At 45.2% G+C, this 16,450-nt stretch overlaps 1 protein-coding gene across 2 annotated transcripts in view; it reads right to left on the reverse strand.

Annotated features, from left to right (window-relative positions):
• Positions 1 to 1,403: 1,403 nt before the first annotated feature.
• Positions 1,404 to 16,450, reverse strand: part of NCS1 (neuronal calcium sensor 1) — a 57,605-nt gene continuing 42,558 nt past the window's right edge. For both annotated transcript variants that reach the window (XM_053374457.1, XM_053374458.1), the window contains 6 exons: positions 10,839 to 10,977; positions 6,459 to 6,537; positions 6,013 to 6,101; positions 5,356 to 5,433; positions 4,215 to 4,332; positions 1,404 to 2,745 (listed from right to left, as the gene is read on the reverse strand). In XM_053374457.1, coding sequence (XP_053230432.1) covers positions 4,234 to 4,332; positions 5,356 to 5,433; positions 6,013 to 6,101; positions 6,459 to 6,537; positions 10,839 to 10,977 — 484 coding nt within the window. In that variant the 3' untranslated portion in view covers positions 1,404 to 2,745; positions 4,215 to 4,233. The remainder of the gene's footprint in view (positions 2,746 to 4,214; positions 4,333 to 5,355; positions 5,434 to 6,012; positions 6,102 to 6,458; positions 6,538 to 10,838; positions 10,978 to 16,450) is intronic.

A 16,450-nucleotide genomic window follows, 5' to 3' on the forward strand; every position in this document is an offset into this window, starting at 1 on the left:
ACCTGGCGTCCGGACAAGGTGATGGGCTGGATGGCAGCCAACAATCTGAAGCTGAATCCTAGCAAGATGAACACCCTGTGGGTGCATGGGTCCAGATGACAGGTCAGTTGCCTGTTTTGGACAGGTTTGCAATCCCCACCCCACCTCCAGATCAGGGTGCCTTCTAATAGTTTTTGCTTATATGACAGCTACAACTGGGCAGGGCAGCAGTTGACCTCAGAGAACTATCACATCCCACCATTTTCCGGTCAGGATCAACCCAGAGCTTGATTAGCCCTCGTGGGAAAAGAGGAGCCTGCCATCCTCCAGGATTACACACAGGAGCTGAGCAGGCAACATCTCCAAATAGAGGCCCAGACCTGAAAACGTCCCATTCCTGAGAAGTCAGACTCTTCATATCAGGTATATCCAATCTGGTGCCCTTCAATGTTGCTGGGCAACAACCTGCATTATCCCTGACCACCACTGGCTGTACTGGCTGAGACTGATGGGTTCTGTAATCCAGCAACAGGTTACCCGTCTCACATGACCAGCCAGCTATAAAATTGTTCTTTTTCATGTTAGCAGCTCCCTCGGCAGGTATGGAATTTGGAGCTCCACAGTAGCGATGTCAGGAACAGGACTAGGCCTGGAGTTGGGAATTTATCCTTGACAGAGATGTGAGCCTGTGGCCCTGCAGATGATATTGAACTACAAGTCCCAGCAACCCCTGCAAGCATGGCCAATCATCAAGGAAGATGGGAGTCGGACTCCAGCAACATTAAGAAGGGCACAGGTTCCCCTTCCCTGACCCAAGAAGGAACAATTATTAGAGGAATTGAAGTTGAGATCTATGTTTAGTGAAGCCAGCTTCACATGCGCAGGATTATGGCCTAACCACAAAATAATTAAGAACCAATTTTGGAGGGGCCTAGTTGAAAGTTAGAGCGAAAAAGAGCTCAAGATAAGATGCAAAGAGGCCTCTGCAAGTACAAATTGGGCTGGGCAACATTTTCCAATGACTATGATTGGCTGAGGAGCTGGGGTGAAAGAAGAGGGCAGAATAAAGTGTGTTTCATAATGGAAAGTTCTCACAGACTTTTTGGAATCTGACCTGTAATACATTACTAAGTAAAAGTCTAATTGAGAATCTGGTTTGAGCCTCTGTATTGAACCCCTTAAGTGAATTTTCTCCCACGGGATCCATTTGCCACCATGCCATTACAGGGTTCTGCCCAAAGTGAGGTTGCTGCTAATTTTTAGAGGTTTCCCCCCTTAGACGAAACTTCCAAAGAATTCTGAGGAACTAGCTAAAATTCCCCAGTGGTGATATTAGCCTTAAAACAGAAGAGAGTTAGAGAAAGATCGGATGCTCCCAACAACAAGTAAGAATCCAAAAGCCCACAAACAAACAAAAACAGAGGTACTATTATCACCATCGTCATTATTATTACTTCCTTTCAGAAAGAACTGTGTTTTTGTTGTCATTTTTTTTAAAGCTCCAACAAGATTGGCCACATTAACACTTCTTTAGTTTCATGCAGAGAGAGAGAAAAACTTGGGGTACTGGATTGTTTCATCATTCCTCTTTTACAATGTAGGCAAAATGGCAAAATGAATGCGGGGGGGGGGCAGAAAATAAAGAAATACAAAAGAGGTGGGGAGACAGCATTCAGAGGGGGTGCTGCAGACATCGCAAGTCCCAGATGCAAGGCCTGCCAAGAGCAAGAAGTTTGGGGCCTTTTGGGATAGGGCGATGGATAGATGGACGAAAGACAACATAATCAGAGGGCACACTGACCCCCTTCTACCCCAGCCAGGCAGCACAGCAGACATATATAAGTTGTGGGGATCTTTCTTTGTTTCTTTCTTTCTTCTTTTTGGCTTAGATTTCTTCTGTGAGGGACAACACCCCTGCAGCATGAGTTGTGTTTTTTTTTTTGTTCTTTTTCGGAGACACGAGACAAAAAAATTATACAGCAGCTTTGACACACACAAAACGGCAAATAAATAACTACCGCTTGTTCAGAGGTCATTCAAAAGAAGAAAAAGCGTCTCACTTTTCCGTCACGCACACACACACAAAATGAGAGCATACAATAACAATGTCACACCCCAAATAATCATCATAATAAAGTGTGTGTGTAGCATTGCAATTTGAACCACAAACCCAAATGAGGATGGACATCAATTTCAAATGGATTTTTAAACCCCCCTCCAAGCACACACACGTGCGGCACCCCCAGGATTTTAAAAGCAAAAGCTTAGCTGCGATTAAGCCATCCACTCTGACAGTTCCGGTCCAGTCCAGTGGCGCCCTGACACAAGACGTCTTAATGGGACCCTACATCTCCAGTCTGCATGATTCTCCCCACCCACCCGCCCATAAGAGATATTTAAAAATGGTGCTCGTTCTTAATCCATTCGAAACAAACAAAACAGAATATTAACATGTGAGAGTATTCTTCATGGCCCCAAGGAAATGGCGCTTATCTTTTCATCATCCTCTTCATCACTGCTTTCTCCTCCGCCCCCACTTTTCTTTTTTTCTTTTTTCGTTTTTTAAAATCGTTGTTAAATGCAGACGCTGGCAAATGGAGATGACGAGCTGGTTTTTGAGCACAAAGTGGTTGGGTTGACGTCACGCTCCAAGCACACCCCTCTCCCACGTTTTTAGCGCGATGAGGGGTTGGCATAAGTCAGGCGAGAGAGTCTGGTCTGAGGTGGGTGTTTGATGGCACTGGAAGGGGGTTCCTTCAGGTGTGTCTGAAAAAAGGGAGCAGAAAAGCAGTTAAAAGTGGAACAAAATTGTTACAAACATTTTGACTTGATGGACATTCCTATGCTTACAGACTAAGGCAACATTCACACCATACATTTAAAGCACAATATCACTTTAGGCAGCCATGGCTTCTCCCAAAGAATTCTGGGAACTGTAGTTCAGTAAGGGTGTTGAGAGTTCTTGTGAAAACTTACTATTCTCCTCACAGATCTACAATTTCCCGAGTTCCCTGCAAAGAGGGACTGATTCATTAAACCACTCTGGGAACCCCTCTATTATCACTCTAATGGCTGTCTGTTTTAGGTTTTATTAGTTCTAAATCAGATTTGGAAAGCAATAAGTTGGTCTCTCCAAATGGTCTGCTGATCCTTGGTGGTGTTTGCTGACTCTACTGACACAACAACCTTGAAATATGGACATCAAAAGCTTGCCAATTATTTGACCTCACAGGCAGAACCCACTCCTGTGACAGATTTCCAAACTCCCAGCACTTGCATTCAGGTTGATAAATGTGTTCTCTCATTGCATATCCAACTCAAAGGAGACCTACTGATATTAATGAACATGGCTTGCTTAGGTTTATTAATTACAATGGGTCTCCTCATGAGCAGGCTAACTGGATAAAACCCAATGTATTTTGACAAGCCACTAATCAGTATATTATTCACAGAATGGAAATCTTGAAAATTAGACAATGAGTTGAGCAATGTTATCCTCATATTCTACCTGTTCATCAATTAAAATGAAAATTTTATCAAATTCAAGAACCCTAAGAACAGCCTGCTGGATTAGGCCAGTGGCTCATCTAGTCCAGCACCCTGTTCTCATAATGGCCAACAATATGCCTCTGGGAAACCCTCAGGAGGACCTGAGCACGACAGCACTCTCCCCTCCTGAAGTTTCTAGCAACTGGTAGTCAGAGGAAGCATTACTGCCTCCACCCATGGAGGCAAGGCATGGCCATTGTGGAAGTAATTTGTCCCCTCCTCTTTTAAAGCCACACAAGTTGGTGGCCTTTACTGCCTCCTGTGGGAGGTCCAAAATTTAATTATGCACTGCACGAAGAAGGACTTTTTAAAATCTGTCCTGAATCTTCCAACGTTCAGTTTTTGGGGATGTCAACGATTTCTAGTGTTATGCAAGAGGGAGAAAAACTTTTCTGTATCCCCTTTCTCTATGCCATGCATAATTTTATAAACTTGTATTATGTCACCTCTTCCTCACCTTTTATCTAATCTAAAAAGTCCCAAGTGCTGCAACCTTTCTTCATAATGGAGTTGCTTCATCCCCTTAATCATCTGGGCTGCCCTTTTCTGAACCCCCCTCTTAAAGAAAGCTGAGGATGTATTCCCCATAAATCAGGGAGGGGGCACAGCATCCAGATGTTCCCAAAGCAACCCCCCATCCCCACAGCCCCCCTCTATCTTTTTTTTTTTTAAATACACCCACTTACCAAAGCATAAGACTGCAAGCTATACGAGTCCGTCATAGAGGGAGAGCGCCTGAACAATGGAAGGGTCAGCCTTGGAGCCCTCCTGGAACTCCTGCAGGGTGAGTTTTCCATCTGAATTCTAGGACAACAGACAACAGTGAGGGATCAGAGAGGATAATCACAACAACTCTGTGAGGTAGGGGTGTGTGGGTGTGTGTGTGTGTGGGTGTGTGGGTGTGTGTGTGACTGGCCCATTATGGCTGAGGGAGGATTTGAGCTCAGGTCTCCCCAGCCTCACATTTTCTACCTAGAGATGCTAGAGACTGAACATAAGTTGTGGCTTTGCTTGCTCTCAGGTTCAATCATCAACCCAAAATACTGTTTCTGTATGGAGTCAAGCCATTTGGGCCTACCTAGCCCAGTACTGTTGATCCTGACAGGCAGCAGCTCTCCAGGACCATCAGGCAGGGAGTCTTTCCCAGTCTTAACTGGAGATGATGGGGCCTTCTGCATTTGAAACAGATGTTCTACATGTATCCCTTTAGAGCCAAAGGCCTCAATCCCTCATAGGAAATCTTCTGGGGACCAGATGATCATGATAGATGGGACCATATGCAAAAGGGGGAGAAACAACAGGTGTTGTCTTGTACATTTGAACAACCAAAGTCAGAGGATTGCACCCTCACATCTCTCTCTACCCAACATGTAGGAAAACAAGAGGCATGATCAGAGTTCTAGGCTACATTCCTGCCAAGCAAAAACACTTCAGGAAGTTCTGAAGTGAAGCAGATAAGGGCAGTGGTCTGAGGAGAGCCCCGAGGGCCAGATAAAGAACTGCAGAGGGCCACATTTTGCCCCTGGGCCTGAGTTTTCTCTACGCCACTCAGCTACAATTCTTCCTCCTCCTGCAGAGACTGCCCATGCAGATCTCCGGATCCATTTCTGCCCATGGGGGAGTTTGCTACATGTGGGAATAAGCCTGACAACAGGGTGGTGGAGACAGCCTGTCTTCTGGATCCTCAAAAGGCACTCTCAAATTCATTGAAGCAGGACATGGGGGACATTGGTTGTGATCTCTGGTGTGGGAGGGTGGCAGGGAAAAAGGGCCTGGCAATTTCTGGATGGTTGCCTCAAGGTGAGACAATGTCTGGATGCATCTTACTTTATCCATCATGGCAAAAATCCGGTCCACCCGCTTCTCTGGGGTGTTTTCCTCTTCAGGGAGTTCCACAGTGTTCCCCTGAAGAGAAGAGAAGAGAAGGTGGGGGGGGGGTTCAGTCTCTGCCTCCTGGCCTGGAATGAAATAAATAAACAAGCTTCTCCCAAAGAATTCTGGGAACCTGTAGTTTGTTAAGGGTACTGGAAGTTCTTAGGGGACCTGCTTATTCCTCTCATAGAGCTACAATTAATTCCCAGAGTTCCCTGTGAATATGGACTCCTTGTTAAACTACTCATAACAAACTCCATGCCCAGAATTTTAGGGGGGAACCTTTGACCGTTTAAGTTAGTATCATAGTGCTTTAAAGGTATGGTGTGAATTAGGCCTAAGACTACAAAAGCCTTTAGAGGTTTTATTCACCCCAAGGAGTATAATTTGTAGCAGCCTGGGGGAAAAACCAACATAAACTTCCAACTTCCCCCATTTACAGAAGCATCCTTGACTGGTCGCCTGGAAATTGTTTGTGAATTACCCAGGTGATCAAATTTTGCTCCTCCAGGGTGGAGCCTAGCATTTGCCCTTCCCTCCACCTAGTTTCTCTTTCTATAAATAACAGCTGGAGTCTTACTCATATTGCGTCCTGCTCTTTCAAACACTCACCACCATCTGGTAAATGGCATCAACGATGTCCAGCATCTCATTCCTAGTGATGTAGCCATCGTTGTCAAGATCATACAGCTTAAAGGCCCCTGAAACCACAAGTAGAAGGTTAGAGAGAGTTATGCTGACCTGAGCCTTAAAAGCCCTAATTAAATGTTAGCCCCGCCCTCATCTAGGCATCATCTGGATGCCTAGATGGTGTGTGTGTCTGCATGCGCATGTGCGTGCTATGTACAGTCCTAGCAGAAGACTTTCATAAGCTGCTATCTGAGAGCAAGAGGGAAAGGGGCAAGATCCTGAGGGTGCCACATGCCAAAAAGGAAGCCTTAGCTCACACTGCGAAGGTCAGTTTTGCTTGGGGATGGATTGTGGGAGCTGAGCCCTAATTTAGAGTGTTGAATGCTGATAGGACCAGTTTTAATTTTCAAATCCAGTTGACCACTTACACCGCAGTTTCTCATCCAACGTCCCCCGGGAAGTGACCGACAAGGCTTGGATAAACTCGGAAAACTCAATCCTTCCATCCTGAGAACAACAGAAAAGTGATTTGGTAAGGCTGGAGCCACCTAGTATGGCCCAGGGCAGCGGGGCATCTCCAGGTAGGGCGGAGAGAAGCTCCCTGTCTGAAACCCTGGAGAGCTGCTGCCAGTCAGTGCAGATGTTATTGAGCTTGATGGAACAATAGCCCTGACTCTCATAAGACTGCTTCCCAAACAAGGTAGTTTGTGATGACTGGGGAAGAGGATGGGATCTCACAGTTGGAAAGGGCACCATGCACTCTCTTGCATTGCAGCACGGGATAGAAGCCTCAATCTATTTCTGCTCCACGTTAATTCCTCACACCCTCTTTCAAAAATCTATCCTGTCCTGTGTCCAATTTAATCTATGCTAGTTTTGAAAAAATATGCAAGAAAATTCCTATTTAAATACATATTTCAGGAAGCATTTTATCCCCAAACAAGATGTTCCTAAGTGGAGTTTAAATTCTACATACACATTTGTAAATGCATTTTATTTCAAACTGCACTCACAGAATTTTCACATGTTTAAATCTGTTGAGCCGAGAGCTCTGTGTGTAATATTCTGTAGGATATTTCAATCCACATATCTAAGTCCAGGAGCTGCAAAATCCATGCCAGTTCACTTTGGGAGACACAGAAATCAAAATTCCTCAAGCACCTGGAAATACAGCATAGCTGAGAATTGCTACAAACGAGATTCTGTTGGAACTATCAAGGGCAAGCTTTCCCACCTGCCTTGCCCCACTCCATGCCTAGTGGGGGGGTGTATTTTGTGGAAGTTTTATATTTTGTTGTCAGGCATCATTTCAGTTGTTCTTAGTGTGAGATGTTTGTTTGTCTTACAGACATTTTGTTTAAATTGTGATCTGTTTTGTATGCTCCACACCACAGCTGGGGCACTAATGCTTCTGAATGCCATTTGCTGGAAACTGCAGGAGGGGAGAGTGCCCTTGTGCTCAGATCCTAATTTTGGCTTCCCACTGAGGCATCTGGCTGGCGACTGTGAGAACAAGATGGTGGACTAGATGGGCCACTGGAGGAGGAGGCTTTAGATGGCTACTAGCCACCATGGCTGTGCTCTGCCTCCCTGATCAGAGGCAGTAAACACTTCTTCGTCTTTTTAGATCATATATGGCCTTTAATGAGCATTCATTCCAATTTGTTTGCAAGGTTATACAACAGGGAGCATTCTTCCTGATTTGTTTGAAAGGTGTTGACACATCTTCCCATTAGTTAGTCATTCATTCATCCCACTCTTTTCTATGCATTTCTCCATCATTCTCTAATACCAACAGTCACTGGGAGATCCAAAGGTACCTTTGCCATACTGGTTGCTTTTGATGTGTTGGGTGTTATTAACAGCTCAGTCTACCTTAATATTTCCTAAAGGTCACAGCTTCAATAGCTCTTATCTCAGAGGAATGCTGGAGTACTGGCCAATTAACTTTCAGTTTCCTTAATGACAAAAAGCAGAAAAAGGGGGAAGACACTTCACACCAAGAATTCCCTTGTCCATTTAAGATTTATTTTCAACCATAAATCAGGCTTTTCACTCTGTCTTAGCCAGATGGGCAAGATATAAATAATAAAATTGTTGTTACTATTATTACTTTAACTACCAATTTTCCTTCTGTTCTTCTTAATGACAGAAATTTGTTATTCCAAGTTTCTGGACTGTAGATTTTCACCAGCGGACAGATAAGTCTCTCTAGTTTGTGGTTTTTCCTGTCCCAGAAACGTTTAAGAAAGAGAGGGTGTGAATATTTCTACCCATGGAGGGTGTTTACATGGTGTTTCGGCAAAATGTCACTCCTTAGCTTGCCAGCTCTTTCTAGCTCCCATCCAAGCCCACAGGTGCAGACAGCAGAAAGCAGCCTTGATCAAAGCATTCAAGGTACTCTTTGATCACCCTTATCACCAGAGTGATTTAATAGTCGGACTATCTATCTGACTATCATCAATCGCAAGCTAACAGAGAGACAGCCGAACCACCATTCATCTCCCTGGAAGCCCACAATTCTCAGCACTCCTAACAAACTATGGTTTGAAAGGTTCTTGGGGGTGGATGTTATAAATGTATAGTGTGGATGCAGCCTAACAGAGGAATACCTTTTCTAAGATGGGACCTTCATAGGTACTTTCCTTAAGTTAAATTATTCCATATATTTCTACCCCATCCTTCATCAGATTACCCTCATCAAAACAATCCATTCAAACAGTAAACACTTGTAAATATCAGTTGCTGGAAACCGCAGTAGGGGAGAGTGCCCTTGTGCTCAGGTCCTGCATTTGGGTTTATCATTGGGGCATCTAGTTGGCTATTGTGAGAACAAGATGCTGGACTAGGTGGGCCATTGGCCTGATTGAGAAGGCTCTTCTTAGGTTCTTAGGTTCTTATCTTGAAATGTTGTTGTATTTTATTCTGTATGTTGCTATGAGTCACTTTGAGCATGAAAAAATGGGAAAGTGGCATACATATAAACTGATTCACAGTGATGGTGGTGAGCATAGCCAGGTGCTGGGCTCCTCCAGTTCCCTTCCCACCTAAAAAGTAAAATAATCCACGGTTCTGCAAATATGTTTACAAGTGTCATGGCCTTTGCTCAAGGTGGGAGGGCTGTTTCTCAGTGGGATAAACCTAATTCTCTCGGATCCCTTTCGGAAAGGAAAAGGGGAGCATTAAAATGCCAGAGGAGGAAAGCGGTTGTGGGGAACAACTTAGAAAAGAGCAGGTGTCTGATTAGCATTTAGCTTTACTGCAGCTCTGCTGATTTTGAGATGGTGGAGGTGAGTTTACCAGTTGGCAATATTTAACCGGATGGATTGTGTAAATCCTGCTACTTTTACTGGATGGGGCAGTTGTCCCAGCAGAGGCTTTCCACAGTTGCATGACATGTCTTGCTTCCATCCCTCCTATTTTGAGTGTTGTAATTATTATTATTATTATTATTATTATTATTATTATTATTATTATTCTGCCTTTTTTGCAGACTGCTAGTCAAGTTGGGTTACACAAATTAAAACAAGCTCAGATAATTATGATTTGTGGTGGTGGGGGAATGAGACACAGAGGAAAATCAAAACTGACAGATCTACCAGTCCCTAGTCAGGGTTCAAACTAGGAATAAAACTATTTATCCTGCCTAAATAAGGCTACTGAAATGAAAGACAGCTGATCACACATGGTTTTCTGCTTATGACAGGACTGTGAGCTTAGCTCAGTTGTGTAACTGCGAACAAATCTCTAGACTCAGAATATGCTCAGAGGCACCCTTGTTCTTTCATTTTAATGGCATGTCTTTTGCACCTTGGAGCTGGTATTGGTAGATGATTATTAACTATTAATATTATTTATATTCTGCCTTTTTCCCAGACCAGGACTCAAGGCAGCTTACAGAAATTAAGACAAACTAAGATAAAATACACAAGGCTAAAAACATTAAAAAGATAATCGCAAAAAAGTAATTAATAGAATTAAATTAAATTAATAGAATTAAAAACATATAAAAATAAATCTAGTAAAATACAGATAATAAAAAAGCACAGCACTTTCTGAAAGCCCTTTCCTTAAACAGTCAGTTCCCAGAGGTCTGTTGGAAGAAAATAGACTTTACCTGCGGGTGGAAGTTCAACAAGGGGAGATCCGGTTTTGCTTTAAAGAGGGAGTTTTACTTAATCTCATTTCCTCCCTAATAACAACAGACCAATAAATGGGTGAATAAATAAATTCACCCCTAGGGACTTGAGCAGGCAACAATTTTCAGCCACTATGAAGCAAAGGGATGGATTTTCCTCCCTTTTTAGACCAGCTGTGCTGGAAATTGTTATGGTTTGGAGGTGGGACATCGGCCCAGGGTTTGTCAGGTCAGGAACATCCCAGACCCTGAGATTTCAGGGCCGAAATCTGAAACCAAGGTGTTGTCACAGGGGGCAGTGATGTCATGAGGGTGGGCCCTAGACATGGAGGTTACTTGGGACAGGGAAGCAGAGGAGGACAGACCCTACACTGTAATTTGCAGCCAGCTCCTGCCAGGCTGTAGCTTGCAAGCTGCATGCACAGTCCTCTTAATAATTTTGTTTATTATAATTAAAGGTCCTCTCACCCACCTGGAGATTCAAGCCCTCTGCCTGCCACCTGGAGGCAGCCAGGCCAGTCTGGAGACTTCAGGTGATACCTGGCAACTGTGTGTGTGTGGGTGTACATGCCTTCTAACTGGCAAGCTCCATTAATGCTTCAGAGGGGAGGATAAGGAAGAATAAGGAAGTGAGGGGGGAGCGAATCACAGAGGAACGCAGTGGACTTACTTTGTTCTCGTCGAAGACGTTGAAGACGAATGTGGCAAACTTGGTTGGGTCCCCAAAGGGGAAGAACTGCTTGTAGATCTTTTGGAACCCAGCAGCGTCCAGCTGCCCACTGGGGCAGTCCTTGATGAAGCCTTTGTACCTGCGCAAGGAAGAAAGGGGAGGGGGAAACAGCAAGGCACCCCACAGTATTGAGAAGGCGCTACAGATTCTGTTCAAGGTGGCTCTGATGATACAGCCTTGAGCAAGGCAGAAAGCAAGGGACACGGGGTTATATCCAACTTGTTCTTCTCAAGAGTATACCCACTGAAATTAATGAGCCAATACCTTTGGCTGGTCTGCTCTGAGTAAGACTGGCATGGGTGCTGCTACCCATGGGATCCAGCTCCCAGGAAATCTCAGGTTATACCTTTCTAGAGTTTATTTTGACAGTGGCACTTGGCGGCCATTTTCCTTTCCCAGAATGCCCTTGGCTAATGTGTGGCTTGAGGGCATTCCTGGGGGGGTAGGGAATGGCGGCCACCAGAAGGGGTACTTTTCTCCTCCCCCACACAACGTCCAGGACATACTGGGGAATGAAAATGTCTCCCTTGTCTAACTTTAATGCATTAGCAGAGGAGCCTGCTGGATCAGTTAAGAAACCCTGAGAGTGAAGGCAGCATAACAGCTCAAAAGACTGAGCTAAAGTCAGCCATGAGTTCATTTCTTGCCTCTGCAATGAGTTGACTAACTTGGTCTTAATCAAGTCCCTCCCTTAGCCTTACTCCCAACGTAGAGGAGAAGAAGATAAGAAGACCCCTGAAGCAGGATCATGACAACGGGCCTGCACCTACTTGATGTTAGTATTTGTAATGTAATTTCATTGGGAATATATTTCACAAAGAACAGATGGTATTAGGGAAAGGATGTGGCAGTAGGCAATTGGCAGTTGAGAATTGGTAGTTGGCAATTGGCAGTTGAGAATTGGCAGTTGAAAATAGGCAGTTGGCAGTTGGTTGGTTATTTTTGTTAGTTCTATATTGACTGTGAAGGTGAGAGGTGTGGGGACTTCATGCAGACGCTGCCTGGAGGAGTTTGGAAATAATACTTGTTGTTCAAATGTTACTAACCTGACAAGTAAAAAGATTTATACTCAACTATTTGTGTAAAAGTGGGTGGGTGGGTGGGTGTATCACACCGGCCTCCTGTTCTCACAGTGGCCAACAAGATGCCCCAGTGAAAAAGAAGAAGAGTTTGGATTTGCTATCCCGTTTTATCACTACCCAAAGGAGTCTCAAAGCGGCTAACAATCTCCTTTCCCTTCCTCCCCCACAACAAACATTCTGTGAGGTAAGTGAGGCTGAGAGACTTCAAAGAAGTGTGACTAGCCCAAGGTCACCCAGCAGCTGCATGTGGAGGAACAGAGACGCAAACCCGGTTCACCAGATTACGAGTCCACCGCTCTTGTAAACAGGACCTAAGCACAAGAGCCCTCTCCCCTCCAGTGGCTCCTGTGGTGTTCAGAAACATTGCTGCCTCTAACCATGGAGGAAGAGTTCAGCCATTGTGGCTAATAGCCTTGGATATCCCTCTCTTCCATAAATTTGTCTGATCTTTTAAAGCCATCTAGCTAGGTTGGTGGCCATCACTGCCTCCCGTGTTCCAGCTGGCCAAGCTGGCCTGATCCAGCAATGTGGTCTCATTTTGCACCCCCTTCATTCCACTATGCTGCAGCCAATGGCCCATCTAGTCCAGCATCCAGATCTCACAGGGGCTAACCAGATAGCCCAATGGGTCATAAGCAGGATCAGAGCACAGTTCCCTCCTGTGGTTTCCCACATCCAAAGGGAGGCAAAACACAGTGGAAATCCATCTTACTCCCTTGAGTCTGTGGTGGGAGCAACAGGAACAAATGGCCAAAATATTTACTAACCAGCACCCTGTTCCCCCAGCTGTTATTTCTGACTTAGGTAACACAGCAGCAGGAGTTATAATAATATTTACAGGAAAAGGGACCTTGATGGATGCAGCAGCTGTCACTGTGGGATTCTGGATTACCTTTCCTATGCATGCATGAGACTTATGGGTAGGCTGGCTTGATCAAAGCATGCCATTAGAAGGTTGAGGGTTTGTTTGTTTTTTAAGTAGGTAGCTCTTCTCCATATAAGCCCACTTGCAGGGGGGAAAGACTGGCTGGTACACCTCTCCTCTGACTGGCTCGAGAAGGCGCCTGATCCTCCCTACATGATTACAGGAGGTTTGGAATCCCAGGGGTGATTTCACTATTCCCCGTTACAGTCATACCTCATATTACGTTTGCTTCAGGTTGAGCGTTTTCAGGTTGCGTCCCGCAGCGACCCAAAAGTACCAGAAAGGGTTACTTCTGGGTTTCACCGCTTGCACATGCACAGACACGCAAAATGACATCACATGCGTGCGCAGAAGTGGCGAATCGTGACCCACAGATGCGCAGACGCGGGTTGCATTCTGCTCATGTTATGAACTGGCCTCCGGAACGGATCCCATTTGCAACCAGAGGTACCACTATATTGTACGGGATCATCATTCATATCATGATTCGGTGACATGACAGAAGTTTATGAAGTTATGCCTGGTGTGAAGAAAGAGGGTAGCGAAAAGTTTTTTCTCTCATAATACTAGAACTCACGGGCATTCAATGAAGCTGAATGTTGAATGCTTCAGAGTGGATGAAAGAAAGGACATATTCATGCAGTGCAAATGTACACTATCGAACTCGCTGCCACTTGAGGCAGTGATGGCCACCACCTTGGATGACTTTAAAGAGGACTGGACAAATTCACGGAGGAGAGGGCTATCAATGGCTTCAAGCCATGATGGCTGTGCTCTGCCCCCATGGTTGGAGGGAACAACTGAATATCAGTTGCTGGGAATTACAAGTGGGGGGAGTTCCTATAGCACTCAAGTCCAGCCTTCAGGCTTTGCACAGGCATCTGGTTTAATCACTTTGAGAACAGAATGCTAGACTAGATGAGCCAATGGGAGCAGCCTTCCAAGGTTTCAGGGAGGGGACATTCCCAGCCTTACGTGGAGATGCTGGGAATTGAATCCTCTTTTAAGACCATTCAAGCTGGTGTCAATCACTGCCTACTACTCATCAAAAGGCAAAAGAAAAGAAAAGGTCTCTGCCCCAAGGAACAAGCTATCTAGATTTCATCAGTGGGAAGACCGGGGAGAGAATGCAGGGTGCTCTGCCCACCTGCCAAGATGGCCCATGGGGAAGGTTCCCTCCCCCCCCCCCGTGTGTGGGAGGTCTCTTTCTCAAAAGGCACCTTAAGATACAACAAAGGGCTAAAGCAAAGAGTGAATCCATATCCCTTTTCTTATAGACACTGTAAGATGAGGAGAGAGAGACCATTCAACCCCGGCCCCCAGAACTCTGCTCTGAAAGAGCAATCCAAGATAAGCCACAGGGAGCCCTTGTGTTTGGGGCACCCAGGGAAATCTGGGCTGATCAGGTCAGAGATCAGGTGCTTTCCGTGAAACCAATCCCTCTGACACACCTCAGGCACGCAAAAGGAACAGCTGATGATACATTTGCAAGGGCTGCCTTCTGCTGGTGAAGGCGAGGTGAGGGTGACCTGGTTTCAGACCCTGCTCTCCACTTTAATCTATTCCCTGAAATTATCTCAACAGCAAAACCTCATCATCTTCCACCTCCAAGAGCATTTAGCCAGATTTTCAGCAAACAAAGAGAGGCCAGCACCACCTATGCCCCCTTTATATATATATATATATATTTTATTGAATTTGAATATTACATCACAAAATTAAAAAGGAAAATTTTTGATCGTTTTCAGCAGCACAGCTGATCCAGGAGGTGGTACAGTCCTAATATTGACAGAATGGACTGCACCACCACAGATGGTAGGTGGGGAGAAATATCATTTTCAAATATTTATCCATGCTGATTAACATTTAGAAAAGGCATCGCCCCACAAATAGAAAAAGCGCTAGCTAGAATCCTTCTATCCTGCTCTGCTACTTTTCTTCTGGCAGGGAGCTTGCTTACTTATTCGTTTGTTCCTTTCTTGCATGTATATCCCTTCTTTTTCTCCATGGATGTTAAGGTGGCTTACATGGTTCTGCCCAGTGTTGATCATTCTAAGAAAAGGTATTCCCCTCTCAAAGGACAGGTGAATACAAGAAAAGAAAGAAAAACTCTATTTGGAAAAGGCATTACTCCATGAGAGAGAAATGCCCCTTCTGAGATCAAGGCTGAGGAACCACATTTAAATATTGTTGGACTCCAACTCTCATCCAGCACCAGCCAACATGTCCAAAAGATAAGGATATGAGTAGTCCAGCAACATCTAGATGGCCACAGGTCTCCCAAGTGTGCCTGAGGTACTGGCATAAAGTTGGCATGGTTGTGCTACTCAGTGTGGTTAACAAACCCACTTCAAACAATGGTTTCCCATTTTGGTTCAACCATTCAGATGCACCACTGAGACTGCAGCTACACTCTACATTGCATCTACAGAGCACTGCACCATCGGAGTCCTCCTTCAGTTCACAATCTCCTAAAACAGGTCACACTATCAGACTACCTCACAAGGTGAGAGATGGCCCAAGAGAAAGCTCTTTTCTACTTGATTTAATTTAACACATTACCTATAAGAGAATGTCAGATTCTTTCCCACACACTCCCTTTTTCAGTTGCATGAAACAAAATTGAGGTGGGGATTACTCCCTCTCTGGATACCATGGGGATAGCCAAGGGGGGGCATAGCAACCTGAGGTTCTGCTCCCTCAACAAAAGACTGCCCCCTCAACAAAAGGACTCCCCCCCTAACAAAAATCTTGGCTACTCCCATGCTGGATGCTGTTTAGTTTAACACTAGTTGAATTCCCCACCTCTACAGGCTGTTCTGAAGGGGAATTAATCCTTCCTTCCCCAAACCAAGCTGTGCGGGAACCATCTCCTTCCCACGTGCCAAGATAAAATGGGAATAAACAAGGAACAGGAAGGGGGGGAAACACAGAGAGAAATAGCAGGTGGGGGTGGAGAAGTGGGGAGGGGGTGAGATTAGGGGAGCATTATGCAACAGGGCCACCTGAATCTGTCAAGTATCAAACTGAGCGGCAAGGGAAGGGGGGGCTGCGTGTGCTAAGATGAAACTGATCAGGAAATATGACAGGGAAAGAGGCAGCATCTTGTTTCCCTCATTGCTGTCCATGACACAGCAGGAATCAGAAATGGGGCGGTGATGCATTTGAGGGCTGTTGGAACAAAAGAGAAATGGGGAGGGTGGCCACCTTTGTGGGAGTTTGCAGAGGGGGTAGCACGAAATCAGGAACGCAGGAAGATGCCTTAGAATCACAGAACTGTAGAGTTGGAAGAGACCCCAAGGGCCAACCCACTGCAGTGCAGGAATATGCTGCTGTCCTATATGGTGATCGAACCTGAAACCTTGGCATTATCAGCACCACGCTCTAACCAACTGACCAAAGAACATTAAGATGATCCCACCTAGTCCAGCATCCTGTTCTCACAGTGGCCACCCACATGCCTGCTGGAAACCCACAAATAGGACCCGAGCACAAGTGCATCATCCCCTCTTGCCATTTTCAGGAACTGGAGGAGGAGATGGTTA

This window comes from Podarcis raffonei, chromosome Z, assembly GCF_027172205.1.
Source record: "Podarcis raffonei isolate rPodRaf1 chromosome Z, rPodRaf1.pri, whole genome shotgun sequence".
Taxonomy (NCBI): domain Eukaryota; kingdom Metazoa; phylum Chordata; class Lepidosauria; order Squamata; family Lacertidae; genus Podarcis; species Podarcis raffonei.